Consider the following 16,431-nt stretch of genomic DNA (forward strand, 5'->3'; position numbering starts at 1 on the left):
AAGATTTGAAATGAATGTATTTAAAATTTTGTGTTTCGATGGTAACTGAAAAAAAAGTTATGAATTTACTAATATAATCTTTTAATTATGATGTGTTAATTGAAAATTAGACTTTCAAGCAAACTTCAAACATTTTGGTTAGGAAAGTTTGTTTTTAAGTAAAACAAGATTTAAAATCCTTTCAGATTTTAAAATCAGTCTATTTCTTGCAGTACCAAACAATAGAATTCATTTGAAATCCTTTATGAATAGAAATCTTTCGAAATTACGAAGTTCAAAACAAATAATTAATAAACCTATTCTAAAAAGGCAGTTTTCGTTTAAATTAATGATAGAGTTTTAATATCCACACTTGAAATTGCAACATTTTGGTGAAAAGAAGAGAAAAAGGAAACAATATGGTGACATCCCACCAAATAACCAAACCATTAACTGGCTCACAATCCTCCATCGTTATCTCCAATTATTTTCTTTCGTTCTTTTTTTTATAAACTCCATCGCTCTGCCTAATTTTTTTTTTTTTTTTTTTTTTTTTTATAATTATTATTTTATTTTATTTTAATATGAACCACGTTTTATTTTGGGCCTAGCTGCAGACAAATGGGCCTCATTCCCATCGGCTCGGCTATGGGCCTAAAACCTCCCAAAACTTGTCCCTATGTCGGCCTCGTGACATTTTTCAACCTTAAACTAATTTAACAATTAACTTTAAAATTGTGTAATAAATGAAATAATTATAGTAATGGAGTAATGACTAATTAACCTTCATTGCAATCAAATTATTACCTCAAATTCATTGACTTTAAAATAACTAACCCTTCTGCCTATTCATTTGTATTTGTAATATACTATTTTGATACACTACGTTATCTCATTTCAATTCAAATTAATTTTTAGAGTTGGTTTGAAGTTTGTTTTTATCAAGTACAATAATGACAATTTCTTTTGAAAAAAGGCACGATATGAAAATTTATCAAGTTTATTAGAAAAAATTAATAAAGACGAATGATGCAAGAAATTCGCATGTGTTCGTTGTCATTGCGAACCTTTTGTAGGTTTGACTACCAACCTAGTCTCGCTTTTCAAGTTAACCTATGTGAGAGTTTCTTGCACCAGTATGGTGTCGAGCCTCCGATGCCTAAGTATAAAGAGTGTATAGTTCAATTAAACACACAAAATAAGGTTAGAGATAGCCGTGAACGATTACTTACTCTTCTACTTTTAAGATGTCGATAGGGCTATCTAACACATGCATGTGGTTATGTATGATTCCAACATGTTAGGATAGATATGGGGATCGAAGTTGCAAAGTGTTAGGCCAAGCATAACTAGATTATTGCTTGATTAATATATATTCACCCACTTGGCTGGTACTCTTGGTGAGGCTATCCCCTTAACTATTCAAGATAGTCAGTTAATTCCTATGAAAGAGATCTATGCAAATATATCACTATATGTCAGATTGAAACCCGATATTGACTATTTTCCATGCCGCCTCTCAATTTTCTTGATTTTGGGCCCACATGTGGCCCTTCGAATCTTACCTGGGACAACCTGCAACATTGACTATACTTACTTTTTAGAAGATTTAACAATAAACTAACAACATAAATTCATATAGAGATTAAATTTAGAATTTGAAGCTTAGATAATAAAATAGAAAAAATCTATCGAGCGTAGAGACCAAAATTGAATTTGAAATTTATCAACACAAATAATTTACAAGTTAATTGCCCATGAAGCTTGAAATATTAGATGACCACTTCGCATTATGGTATGCAAATCAGTCTGAGATTTTCAGCTATCCAAAGCATTTTGTGCAAACTCAATACCCATCGTCTTTATGTGAAACTACTGATGATTTACTTTACATATATCCTTGAAAATACTACTCAAATGTTACAAAAGGACCCCAAAATTGGTGTTTTTTTTTTTTTTTTTTTTTTTGCCGGTAAGGATCTGAGCTTCCAATCCTATTCAGAAGAGGAAGGCCACTCACTACATGTGAAAACTACAATCAAGTTTACACAAGAATTAGATTTTTTCTGGAAATCATTCCCTTAATCGTTGCATTGCAATGCTGTTAGAGAACGATAATCTATCGATCGTTTCTGACTTCGCCAAAGATTTTTCTCTCGAATTCAGCTCTCTTCATTGCCTCCCTCCTCTCCTTCCGCCTAGCATTTCTGGCAGCAGCATCGCCCTGAACCTTCTCCATTATTTTACTGAAACCAGGAATTGTCCGCTCCATTTTATTGTAAACTCTAGTGCTCAGACTGAAGAATGTCCTGAACATTCTCTGCAAAAAAGGAGACAGAGATTTCGTTACTTGACGTAATTACCCTCGCCCAGATTCAAAATTAAACTGAAGCAAACTGAGTAGAGGACTTTTATGCAGCTATAGCAAATAGAAAATTGCAAAAGTTTCATAACAACATAAATGTACCTGCGTGGTTGATCTTTTTTCTTATTTTAGGGTGCCAATTCAAGATCAGCAAACTTATAAGACTGTGAACCTAGTAAGTACTGTACCTTGACATCTTTATTCCAATGCCTGATGTATGGAGGACCTGTCGTGTATGTCCCAAGAGGTTCACGATGCCATTCGCCATTATATGTTATCTGTTCCATTGCTTGCTCCACGCTTAGAACCTCCCATGGTCTTAACCCGGGTATAATTTTAGCTAATTTATACCTGTCACACCACAGACAACCACCACGACATAAGTACAAGAATCTAACGAAGAAGAGATCTCCAAAGTTAGATTATATATCCAAAAAGGTTACTGCAATGGCCGATGTTAAGGATACTTCATCCTTAGAAATGGAATGAACTATTCAAGGAAAATAAACTTTCACATTTCTTACATAGTTGAAAAACAAATAACTAGCCTGAACACATCCTCAGCATTTCCTAGACTGTAATAGTACTGTCTTATTTAAAGTGTATAGAATATACATTTGCCAACCACTTTGATTTTCAATCACCAGTGACTTAACCAAGAGTCTCTCAAGTGCCCATTGTCTTAAAAAATTACCACCATGGATTAAGGATTTATAATTAATACGACTAAAATAGTTGTACTTCAGATAATAGAGACATAATGAACAGAATGTGGGGTTTAGGCACATACCTTAGATCCCTAGGGATGTACTTGTTTGGCATGTGATCTGCCTCCAAAGTAGATGTCAGCTCAGATCCACTAGCCCAGAGAAAAAGCGCATGGCTAGGGATTCTAACGCCAGGCCAAACACCGTCATTAGCTGCTAATACTGCTAGATCTCGTCTCTTGCTCTCTAAGGCTTCTTGTTGCAGTTGCTTGTAGGTTTTCTTCTCTTGTCCCTTAAGAGGAACCCATGGAGGTATACCTTTCTGCAACTTGTGAAGAAAAGCAGTGGCAGCAGCACCGAGTCTAACTGTATAAACAACCGTGAGCCAATAAACAACTTTGTAACAGGATCGTCAATATGCCATGAGTGTATAAATCAACTAGATGGACCAGAGTCAAACAGAGGGATGGTGGGAACAATAAATGAGAAGTAACAAACAGGATTAGAACATAAAAATAGGAACTGCTTTAAAGAAGGCAGCTGGTCACAAATAAAGTTCCAATTTGAGTGATATTGACATTGGATGTATGGTTTTACTATATATGGCATCTAGCTTGCTACTTTTCCAAATGTTCGGACAGATAGGAAAAGGCACAAGAAGTGTTTGTGCTATCCAATCCGCCTTCCCTGAGCTTCTATAGTGCTAACAACTTAATGAAACATGGCTATAACTGGACAGTTATTAGGATATGGTGTCATTTGACAATGGGTGTTTGGTCTAATGGTATGATTCTCATTTCAGGTGCGAGAGGTCGCGTGTTCGATATGGTGTTATTTGAATTCGTTCTAAACTCTACAAGTGCTGTACACCACATTATAGAATGTAAGCAGGTGTATTCGGGAGCTTATTTATATTTACTAATTCCAACTACAGTTTAAGAACACTTTGAAGAAATGATGTTTTATTCCTCTCTGCTGGAAACCCAGCTGATAATAAAACCCCTACATCACTCATCAGCAGGGAGCAACCAATTAGAGGTGGTTGTATCTGCCAAAAAGAGCATATATATGCACTGCAAATGTTTGCTCATGATATGTCATGTTTAAAGTTTGATTGTTATTGTGTCGCTATAATAAACAGTTGAAGGAAAGGAAGTACGTTCTAATGCAATTCGGGATATCTCTTCAATAAACTAAAAGAAACGCTTCATCTTTAACTGTCTTGTGTTGATCTGCTTAAAGACCAATAATAAGTAGTGCTTGAATTTAGCATACAATAATTGATGTTACAACTTCAGGGAAAATTTCTTGATACCCAAAATAATGGTAACCTTCAACTTCATACCTGCCAAAACAAATGAAAAGATGAACATGGAAGCTTGACTGACCTTCCCAAGTGGCAATTGCACGCTCCAATCCGTAAACCATGTGAATTGGTGCCCATTCGTCCATGTCCTCCCCCCAGATAAATGTATCCTTGTCAATAATCCCACCTCCCCAGGCTGTTTTCAGAGTAATTAGTTCCAATGGTCCCCGAGTACGACCTAACCGATCCTTATAGTACCAACCTCCGCTCCTCATTATAACTGCAAAATCAAAACAATCATTCTAAAAACCATGAATACAAGACAAGATTAGGAAAGCACTTTCCAATGACTAAGCCAACTTCATGTTGCTGATCAAACAAGATTGGAACGTAGATTATACAGGTATATCAAACAGCGTAAAAGTAAAACCAAGGGGGAAGAATCATGATAAAGCAAAGTGCCTGTCTAATACTTTTTACGATTTAGCTCCAAAAAGTGATGAAGATCTAAGAAACTTGAACTACTGAACATAACAGCTCTATTATGAGCCCGTATCATGATGAAACTGAAACAGCCCATGACAATGTGGATTCCGCAGCTCATTTTAGCTTAAGGCCATATTGGGTAAATGGAATATCGGGGCACATTTTTTAAATAACCACACCAATTTAGACTTACAATCATAGTACCGCTTCTCTAGGCGCTTGTACCCAATGGCCTGAGCAACATCAATCGGGCGACCAGGTGGATAAGGTCTTTGCCGGAAGCCCCAGAGCCCAAAAAAGAACTGTCTCGCAAAATCCCAAAACTTGTCATCGGATTCTCTTTTCGTCTTTATTGCTTTCCTCGGCATAGGCCGCCCATCAAGACCAGGAACATGAGGAATTGCCCTCCACAGCTTCTTGTCCTCATCTCTGTATGGATTCTCGTTTTCTTTGTGCTCCAGTTCATTGTACTTGGCTGCAATTTCCTCTGCACGTTCCAGAAATTTCACAACAGGGCTATCTCGAATCCCTTTCCAGAGCTTCTCGTTCTTTTCGAGCTCCTCTTGGGTAGAATTCTCTTTGTTCTCGAAAACAGGATCTTCGCTCAATATTTTCTCAACCTCGGGGGCGTGCCTGTAGTCGGGTAAATTTTCGCATTCCCAGTAGAACTGTTCTAGCATTTTTCCGTAATACCCCGGTTCATCGGATGCTTTCTCTGGTTTCTGCCGCTTCTTGAAGACGTTTGAGAGGCTTCTTGAAGCAAAATTTGGGGACGGTGAGGATTTTTGAGACAACGAGTCTCTAAATGCGATGAGACTGTGGGAAGGAATGGGATTAGGACGCCTGGAGAACCAATTTTCAAAGGGGTTGAAGTTGATTGACGCCATAACTGAGACAGACCTCTGGCTTCAAGAAGGCCAGTCAGATGGGAAAATGCTGAGACTTCAGGCGATTCGAGTAGGGTTTCGGACTGAAGCAGAAGCTGCTCGACCTGACTGAAAATGGAGGTCTGGCGGAGGAGTCGGGGAACAAGACGAAGAGTGATGGAGGCGAGTGGATAGACACACTGCAATCGGGTCACATAAGTGGGCTGTAGTGATCGAAATGTCAGAGCGTTGGTATTGGGCCATTTATTAATGGGCCTAAACAAATCAAAATGGGCAGCTCTTGACATTCGTGTGGTATTCCAAATCCAACCTAATTCAATTGACATATAAGGCTCTCATAGCACGTCAATTTTTCTGTTACAAAAATGTTTGGTTACGTGTTGAGTATGTCCTCGTATCAAATAAAAACGTTAGACGGGAGTTTGTCTATAGGGAATGTTTGGTCAAAGAGTTGGAAAAAGTAAAGTTGTGCAGTCTACTTCTTGTTTGATTATTCCATCGTTAAAAAAGATCGTTATTATTCTTTATCTATTCATTAAATTCATGAGTTCACAATTTTGTATACTTCACAATTTCTTATCTACTCCTTATTCTTTCTTTGAGATCTTTTAATTTTAAGTAATAAAGTACGAATCTAATCATTTGAAATATGAATATTTAAAATATTTGTATTTGGTCAATTGGTCTATATGCACATTTTAAATAATTATGTCTACTCTCTTTATTTTGTTTCGTGATGAAAGTAATTCTATTACTCCCCTAGTACAAGCGTTTTGAGTTCCCACAAATTTTTTCGTTGGTCCGTTTTTAGTCTTTTGTAGTCACTATCACACTACTTTGATTCCCGCAATAAGTTTATAATTTATAAGTATATTTTTAATTTCAGTGGAGCATGCCATTAATTGACATTCACTCGCCGCTCATTCCCTACTTTTCTTTAGTTATCATTTTTATTTAAAATGTCATTTCAAACATTTAAAATAACTACAAAAAATATCTATATATCTTTCAATACTATTATTAAAAATTAAAGACAAAGTGTTAGATTTTAAATTTTACAGAAATATAACTATTGCGGATAATTTATAACAAAAAACGTGATCGTCTATTTGATCATAAATCTGATAACATAAATTTAAAAATGAATAAAAACAGTGTTATAATTCATACTTTCAGGTGTTTCGTGCCCACTAAATATTAAATTAACTAACAATTATTATTAATTTATTTATGAACATGTTTAATGTTATTATTTTATAATTATTATCTTGTAATATTATATAATTTATAATACATTACATAATTTTTTTTGTTTTTTTAAAAAATAATTAAACTTATAATCTGAAATACTATATTTTTTAATACTTCTATAATTTTAAATTTTAAAATTCAAAATTTGTATATAAAAATATGAGAAATTTCAAAAATAGAAAAAATAACAACTACAAAAGGAGTTTCTCATACTTGAGCTTAGACCATGGGGTTTTGGTAACCCAACCCGAGTTGGATTGGGTGAGTTTAAATTACCCGACCATCGTTTGGATTACGCATAAGCATTGAAATGTGGGTTTTTGGTAACCTCCATTTTACTATCCTCAACTCCCCAATTATTACATGTGTCTTCATTACTCACCCATTTATCACCAATATCTCTATTTCTCTCTCTTCTCATATTCTCTCTTCTTTCACGATTCGTCTTCTTTATCTCATCTCTTCTTTTTCCCTCTGGCTCGTATAGGTTGTATTCTCCTCAAACTTTATTCTATATTTGCATTTTCTTGCTAAACTTTGCATTTATCTTCTTCCATTTTTTCTGTATGGTTATTTTTTTAGATCTAGTAGATACGAACGATTTTTTTATAGATCTAACTATTTTTTGTCGTTCTACTGCGTCTTTTTGTTTAGATCTAAAATATTTTGGAATGTTTGGTTTCTAGGTTTGGATTTGTACGTTCTCATCTTGATTCCTCATGTTTTATTCATCCTTACATGTTATTTTTTCTATCTTTTTTAATGATAGATGGTTCGCATGGCAGATCTATTGTGTGAGGTCTTTTTCCTTTCAAATTTTTTGGTTTCCATTTTATGAATAGGGTTTATGGTTCTTCTTTGTGTCTGTTGTTTTTTTTTTTTTTTCTTTTTCTTTTTTTTTTGTCGTTATATGTTTTCCCTCTTCGTCGCTAATATTTTTTTATTTTTGCTTCTATTACGTTTTTTTCCCTCGTCTCCTAGGATGGCTTTTTTCCCACTTGTATTATGTTTACCTTGCTATTTTTATCCTACTAATATTTTCTTCTTCTTCGTGCGTGCTACCTCTTTCGATCATTATATATGTTTATTCTTCGTCTCTTATGATTTTCCCACTTCTGTTATATTATTACAACCAAGTCTCCGTTATTTTTTTTCTATTTTTATTTTGTTTACTTATTCGTCTCTATTATTTCTTCCTCTGTTGATATTTGTTCTGGTTCGTCTCTATCTTCCCTACTTTTTTTTAAATCTCCTCTTGCCGCTTCAATAATAAACCATGCGTCCTTCCCTTCCCTTCTTTTCTTTTTCCTACTTTTCCATCAAAATTGGATATTGAAAACATTGAAAAGAAGATAGATTGTGATATAATAATGACATATAATATAATCTTATATTTTGAAAATAAGATAGACTATGGTATAATGATTGCACATAATATAATGTGCAAAACTTTGAAATATAAATTTGATTGCACATAATTTGAAAAGAAGACAAACTATGGTATAATGTTAGGAGTTTTGATTGGATCAACAATTTATTAAAAAATCATAATTAAAACCCATAATGTTAGTAGACTAGAACATATTAATACCTATAAGCCTTTAAAAAAAAACCATGATCGAAGGATAAAACAACAACCAACATAAGATTGGATAGACTCGTTGCGTGGCAAATAGAAAAGTACGAGCTGGAATTTGAACGTCGGAAGGAGGTGGTTGATGCCATATTTGATATTGAGGGGTTGGTTGAGGATGATAGATGTGACCTAATCGATATCATTGACACAGACATACAAAAGATTAACATTTTCGACGCTGTATCGGAAAAGGCACGAAAACGATATTGCATCCGCCTACTTCCTCGAACCTTTTAGATTGACCACCTAATATTTCAATCCAAAAATGTATATTTTGTGATTTTTTTTTTTGGAACGAGCACATGTTCAACCGTTCGATATTATTTTTGTGATGTTTAAAGAATGTAATTTTACTATACAATCACCATTCTCAACATCATTGTGAAAATGAAAGGTAAATATTCTATATACACTTTTATTTTAACATAGACGATGCATGTTATATAAACATAAATTGTTAAGTTATCAAGTGCTTCAACGTTTATGTGTGGAGTATGCTATTTTTTTTTTTATAACAATGTAAGTTAGCAAGATTTAATATATATAATCAATTTATAAGTAATTTCCATATAGAAGGAAGAATGTTAATTTTATTGTAATATGACATGTATTTGAGTGTATAGTTGAAAATTAATCAACAATAGCAAAGTTTTTTTTTTTTTAAAAAAAAAAACCTAATTGTCTTTAAAAAAATGCATCACATACTCTAGATCAAATCAACTCAACACCCTGAATACAGACAATAATTAGTAACTAAATTCAATATAAAAAATATAGATAATTCTGTACTTTTTAACTCACCAAATAACAATTTAACTCATCAAACAATAATTACCAACCCAACCCAACTTAACTCAATTATATACTTTTTATCCGACATGAAAATTTGTACGGATGACCCATTTTTTGGGTCCAAAATGTCAAATGATCCATTTTTTAAAAAATAATGTCAATTGACCCTCTACTGATATCATTGCCATACCAAATTACGTAAATTGCCCTTACACCAGCCTCATGAGGCAAGTCTCGCTCTCATCTGATTAAACACTCTCGCTCTCGCTTGAAATTCCCTGGTTTGATGTGATTGCTCGTCAGTGTACGAATGATTTGACAATTTTCACAACGGAATCCTCAAATCAATAATACCTAAACACAATACAATGGTGATTTCTTTAAACTCTAAACTCCATTTCAACGATGATTACTTCTCTGGTTTTCGATGGTGTTTTGTTGAACGAGGATTTACAAGATGAGGCTTTTTCAGAATGGAACAGGTTTTTCATAAAGGTGTTTCATTATTTTGAGTCTGTTTAATTATTTTTACTGTATTTTTTCTGGAAATGTAGCATTATGAAATTTTGTTTGGGAGAGAGAGAGAGCGAGAGATAGAACGAGAGTAAGAAAGAGTAAGAGTAGGAGAGAGAGCAAGAGTAAGAGAGAGAGCGAGATAAGCGAGAACGAGATTAAGAGAGAGTAAGAGTACACTTCAATTGCTTGTACAACTTAATGACAAATGTTCTCTTGCTTTGTAGGATGACAGAAAAGTGTCTACTTATTCAATATAAAGGTGATTAAGATGAGAATGAAAGTTTGTATATTAGGGGACAGTTGACAAGAATCATTGTGCCTGTTTCATTGAAGTATAAAGAACTTAAATCTTACATTTACAGTGGTTACAAATGTCAGTTCTTCAAAGTTTGATCTTATACTGAGAGTTAAATATAAGCTTGAATATGAAGCCCCTCCACAATACATACGAAAAAATGATAATATTCGCTTCCTTATTTTCCGAGAAGACCTTAGTAGACTTCAGTTATCTGTAACGCTGAAATCGAATGAGGACGAAAATATTAGAATGGGGTTTGGAAATGTGGGTTATGATGATACGACTGTGGACAGACAATACGAGGAATCATATCAATTTCGTTAGGAAAATGATGATATTCCATTGTCTACCAACACTGTATCATCAACATTATCACTAGACAATGACCGCGCTAATCCAGCAAGATTGAATTCAGATTTGGGTGGTACTTCAGTTGTTGGTAATGAGAGACCATCTAGATTCGATTATATGGATTGTGGTCATCCAGAGCAAAGTTGTGGTCCTTCAGTGGATGTTAATGAGCAACCAACAGGATTGAATAAAATGGATCGTGATCATGGAGATGTTCGTCGTTCTACAGCAGCTTTAGTGGTTCCACCATCTATGTCTTCAAGTCATAGGGTAGAGTTGATTATGCTTGGTACCTCTTCATCTGGAACAGAGGACGTTGAAGTTGGTCAACTATTTTTTTAGCAAAAATGACTTGAAAATGAGATCATTTATTTTGTCCATCAACAAAAATTTTGAATTTAGGGTCAGGAAGTCAACCAAATCTCTGTTCACTGTCAAATGTATTGGGGAGACTTGTAAGTGGAGCCTTCATGCAGTGAAAATGGAAGGGTCTGATATATTCAAGACCACAAAGTACTGCAGTTCGCACACATGTTCCATTGGAATTATGAATCACAACTATAGACAAGCAACTGCTACGATTGTTGGTCAGTTGATTAAAGATAAGTTCACGGGAATAGGACGTATTTATAAATCTTGTCATATTGTTGAGGATATAAGGAGAGATTATGGCATGAACATAAGTTATGATAAAGCATAGCGTGCAAGGGAAGCCACATATGATCTCACTAGAGGTACTCCAAAATACTCATACTTCATACTACATGCTTATGGAAAAGCGTTAAAAATAGAGAATCCGAGTACAGTCTTTAAGATCGAACTTGAAGATGAGGTGCATTTCAAGTATACGTTTATGGCATTAGTGCCTTGTATTAGAGGTTTCATAAGCTGTCGGCCTATGATAATTGTTGATGGGTCGCACTTGAAAGGAAAATACAAAGGCACCATGTTGGTTGCAGTTTCTATGGAGGGGAACAATCAATTACACCCATTAACACATGCAATAGTGGACAATAAAACCGATCGATCATAGAAATGGTTTATATCAAACTTGAAATGCAGTATTGAAGAACCCAATAATCTAGTGTTTGTGTCTGATCGGATGGTATCTATCGGCAATGCTATTCGTGCATTTTTTCCAACGGCATTTCATGGATTGTGCACATGACACATAGGACAAAATCTTGTTACAAACTTTAAGGATAGCACGGTTGTTGGGATATTTAGAGATGCAGCAAAGTCATTTCACATGACAGAGTTCCAGACAAAATGAGACGAACTCCGTATTTTTCGAGACGGTGTTGTCACGAAATATCTGGAAGACATTGGTCTTCAAAGGTGGGCACAGGTTTATCAAATAGAACGAAGATATGATAACATGACATTCAATAGTGCAGAGTGTTTCAATTCATTAACTAAAGAGTATTGACTATTGCCCATAGTATGCTTGATTGAACATGTTAGAGGAATGCTCCAATCGTGGTTCTACGAACGGAGGAATTAATGGGCATCTCGAACGACATTGCACTCTGACTACTGTGAAACCCGATTGGCAAGTGAGACCGATAAGGGCAGACGATATCAGGTTGAGCCTACTGATTGTTATCGGGTCCACGTGCGAGATAATCGATTGGACGGTATTGTCAATCTTCACAAGAAGGAATGCATATGTAAGGAATTCGACTCACTTGATATCCCGTGTTCGCATGCAATTGTTGCTACCAAGGAACAAAATATACCCATCCAGAGTTTTTGTAGTCGATTTCATACAGTGGACTTTCTAATGACTACGTATGCAGAGCCTATAAATCCACTTGGCCACATATCTGAATGGAAGATACCTCATGAATATGTAGAAAAGATTATTCTTCCTCTGAAGTTTGTGGCACAATTCGGCAATGGAGAGTGAGAAGAATACCATCCAGAGGAGAATTTCGCAGACAAATGAAATGTGGTCGGTGTGGGAATTATAGGCATAACCGCCAAAATTGTAGCGAACCGCTCACAACCATGTGACGTGCTGAAAATGCCAGAAACCGTGACACAAACACCTTTCATATAGTTTAGTTTATAACTAACTTGTAACATTTCATTTTTTATAAATACCATTGATCAGTTTTTCATACGTCATACTTGTAACAAACTTCATCTTGTAACATACTTTCTAGTTTTTCATACTTGTAACACTTCATAATTCATACTTTCATCTTGTCAACAAAAAACAATAACAAACTGGAGTATTTCTATAATAACAATATTCATGTTGTAACATACTTTCTACTTTTTCAAAGTCTCACTCTCTCAATCTTGCTCTCTATCAAAATCTCGCTCTCTCAGTGTTCGAACTTTGAACCTTGAACTTTGATATAATGTTTTATATACCATTGATATAATGAAAAGAGCAGTAGCTCAATTATAAATGTTCTGATAAAATGTATAATATTGAACTCTGAACTTTGAACTTTGATAAAATGATTTTATACATCTTTTACATACATAAAAAATATACGTTTTACATACATAAAAAATACATGTTTTTACATACACAAAAAAATATAATAAAAATACATGTTCTATACATATAAAAAAATATGGAGTGTTCGCCCATAATTGACACGCTAACTACATCCTATATTTACTCATTTTCTCCTGAGTGATTACGGACGGATCAGCACCAGTCACCAGGTGTTCTAGTAATTTTATTGCAAAGATGCCACAATCAAGCAACCTGTGTTGTATGTTGACGTTCATAGGTCGCGAGATTTTCCAATGGGCTATGGATAAGTCCGACTTTGAACGATCCACGTCACAGTAGTGAAGTAGGAATGGTACTGTGACAGTTAATGGATCTAGCCAATTCACCAGCTTTATCATTGGTGTGTATGACGAAAGTGAATTGAACACGAATATGTGGCCTCTGTCAATATCCATTGCAAGGACTATCCAGTGCTTACTGATATTCATTGCCGCATAAACGAAATCCACATCTACCCATTTGACATCGAATTTACCGGTGTAGTCCTTGTACATGCTTCATCCTCCCATGCTAGGGCAGCCTCCAGAAGTGTCTTATTCTTTATTCGTTTAAATATCCGCCACGAGCATTAAGGTGACTCTGTCAAATAAAATGAGAAGTTAAGTAACGAAACATATCATAGTAAAATGACTCTGCACAATAAAATATATCAAAATTTACCATTACACCAATTGGCAAGATAGTGAACTTGTGCATGCACATGTCAGGTCAGGTATAAATTTTTTCTTTCATAAAATAAAATAAAGTATTTATGGTCTGCACAAAAAATTACAATGTCAGTAAAGTACAAGATATTCAACTGTAAAGAAATCAAGACTAGGAAACTTATATCGCACTCGACCCACGAACTTGGGAAAATCAATTCCTCGTAGACTTATTTGGCAAGTGGTTTAAAGGAATTCTCTCGAACCTCGTTGTCAGTATTCTCGTATGAGATCCAACCCATTATTTCTGTAACGATATTGTGTGGAACGTCATGTGCTACGTTGTATGCGACAATCGCTCTGGATAGTGATGTAGCTACACCTGGGAGAGGATGCTTAATCACACTTTTCTTCTTTACTTGAGCTGGAGGTGTATATTTATCAACAGCTTTCCTCTTATGAGTAGTTCTTTGAGATTCCTACATAAACATATAACAAAAAGTTACTCATCAAGAAATATAAAAATATAAACAAAGATTATTGATTAATAAATTACTCACCAGTGCCACTCTTTCTGTGGTCGTAACAATGCCAGAAGTGTCGGCCTCTAGGATGTCAAACATGTCGACCTCTATATGTGGCATGGTGAGTAAGGCAGACATGTCAGGCTCTATTTGTGGGACTTCGGCCTCTGTAGGTTCAACGTCAGTTGGTGATGTTGTGGTGGTATCGGGCTCTAGAGGGGGGATGGGACTAGGTGAAGTGGTGGTATTTTGAGGCTCTACAGGGGGGATGAGAGTATCAAAGGCAATCACATTAGTGGTATCTGGATCCCGAGATGGGATGGGTGACTTTGTCGTCTCCTCATTCACCGTGGAACCATTCAATTAGTAAAGTAAAATGATGAGTTCATGAACACGTAAAGACATAAAATTATAGTAAATGCAAACCTTGCACATAGACTACAATAGTGACAGGATGGCCGACAATTGTCCTTTCACGTCTATCATATTTTCCTCCATATTGGATACACAACTATCTAAACTCGATATATGGCCATCTAACCTCGATAGTGAGTTGTTAATGGTCCGTAGGTACGAATAAATAGAATCGTTGGAATTGGCTCCCTCCCTGCAGGCAATACACTCAAGACACTCCTCATCCACAGACCGCTCTCTATGGGAGTCCGCAAGATGGACATCAGGTGGGTTCAACTTGTCCTCATTGCGTACGTCCCCCACCACATCATGAAACATATCATCACTAGGTGTGTATGTCCCTCCTTCCACCCTTCCACATTCAGTATCCTCATGCTCAGAATGCTCGTGTTCATCCCCTCCCTCCACCCTTCCACATTCATCATTGTCATCTCCACGATGATCATCACCGTCACTTTCACTTTCAGAACTACCCCCATCACTACTCGACATATTGCTACTTTCAGCACTATCATCCTCGGCACCTAGATCAAATATAGGTCATTTATCCATTGGGGTATGTTGGGTTTTACGTCCTAAAACTCGCAGTTTGTAAAATGATAAACATTTTCTATAATCAATAAACTTATTATTGATTTTATAAATTGCATGAATGTCTAAATTCAATAACTAAGACCCATGACTATTATAAGAGTACTTGAACTTTATGTGGAGACATAAGAGGGGATCAGGTTCGAGTAAATAGTCAAAATAATCTTTAGTACATGAATAAGGTTGGGTACCTTATTCCGATAACACTATTGGATGCAGCCTACTCTATAGTTGTTACAAAGAGTTATAAAGTGCAACATACGATGTGATCCTAATTTGTACATGTTATGATATAGGAGTGGGGGCGTCCTATGCAATGAGTTTGCATAAGATCGAACCAAGAAATAAGCCACTCTTACTTTACAACGTTGTTTACTGTATAAGACTGACTATTTCATCTAGTGACCTAGGTAACTCGATCTTAATCCTAAGCTAACTATAAACTTCTGTTTATTCGGGATTATCCTTAGATTTGCATAGGTGAGGGTTGACTCAACAGCGCCGGCTTAATAAACCTCCCATTTCAGGGATAAGACCTAATAGATAGCTAGGGACATAGGGTGCAAGACGAAGTTCATACCTACCCAATTTAGGGATAGAAGAAAGGTTGTTCTCTTAAGTATTGAATCCAGATATTGAACAAGGGGCCCCACCCTCTCACTGGATTGAGAGAGTTTGGTTTAGTGATTGGATCACAAACCAGTTGTTCATTAGAAGATCAGTAGAAACTTGAGGAATAAGACATAATCTCGGGGGTAAAACAAATATTTGATATTAAATTAATTAAGTTTTATTTAAAATTAATTTAATTTATGAAATTAATTTTATAAAATTAATTTTTTTAATTTTAAAATCAAAATGGATTTTAAGAAAAAATCAAGTTTTGATTTTGAGATAAAATTGAAAAATTGGGAAAACAATACACAAAATGGAAAAACATCCATCTTCTTCATGCTCACACATTTTCCATTTCCTTTTCTTCATTAACTCCAAGCATAAGTTGCAACTCATGCAACTCTCTTCCTTGCATGATGATTTGAAATATATATAGAGATTGGAGTGAATTTGAGATATGCAATTAAGAGAGAATTTTAGAGAAAATTCGTGTTGGAGAAAGTGTTCTTCAACAAGATTGCTGCTATAAACAA

General features: G+C 35.3%; 1 protein-coding gene across 1 annotated transcript; it reads right to left on the reverse strand.

Moving 5' to 3' along the window:
- Positions 1-1,743: 1,743 nt before the first annotated feature.
- On the reverse strand, positions 1,744-6,249 carry LOC120091677 (histone-lysine N-methyltransferase ATXR3-like protein). The gene is made up of 5 exons (XM_039049782.2): positions 5,037-6,249; positions 4,440-4,637; positions 3,135-3,417; positions 2,533-2,695; positions 1,744-2,299 (listed from the first exon to the last, which is right to left on the reverse strand). Exons 1-5 carry the CDS (start codon positions 5,728-5,730, stop codon positions 2,099-2,101), a joined length of 1,539 nt encoding a protein of 512 aa, XP_038905710.2. The 5' UTR covers positions 5,731-6,249; the 3' UTR covers positions 1,744-2,098.
- Between the last annotated feature and the right edge of the window lie 10,182 nt (positions 6,250-16,431).

The sequence above is a fragment of the Benincasa hispida genome, chromosome 11 (assembly GCF_027475165.1).
Source record: "Benincasa hispida cultivar pf3 chromosome 11, pf3_genome.v1.1, whole genome shotgun sequence".
Classification (NCBI taxonomy): domain Eukaryota; kingdom Viridiplantae; phylum Streptophyta; class Magnoliopsida; order Cucurbitales; family Cucurbitaceae; genus Benincasa; species Benincasa hispida.

Bases quoted from the DNA above. Each gene is read 5' to 3' on its own strand.
- LOC120091677 (XM_039049782.2), bottom strand. From the start codon at position 5,730: ATGGCGTCAATCAACTTCAACCCCTTTGAAAATTGGTTCTCCAGGCGT. The intron at 4,638-5,036 runs GTAAGTCTAAAT...TTGATTTTGCAG, and splicing joins AGAGAAGCGGTACTATGATT to TTATAATGAGGAGCGGAGGT. The intron at 3,418-4,439 runs GTCAGTCAAGCT...TTGTTTATACAG, and splicing joins TGCAATTGCCACTTGGGAAG to TTAGACTCGGTGCTGCTGCC.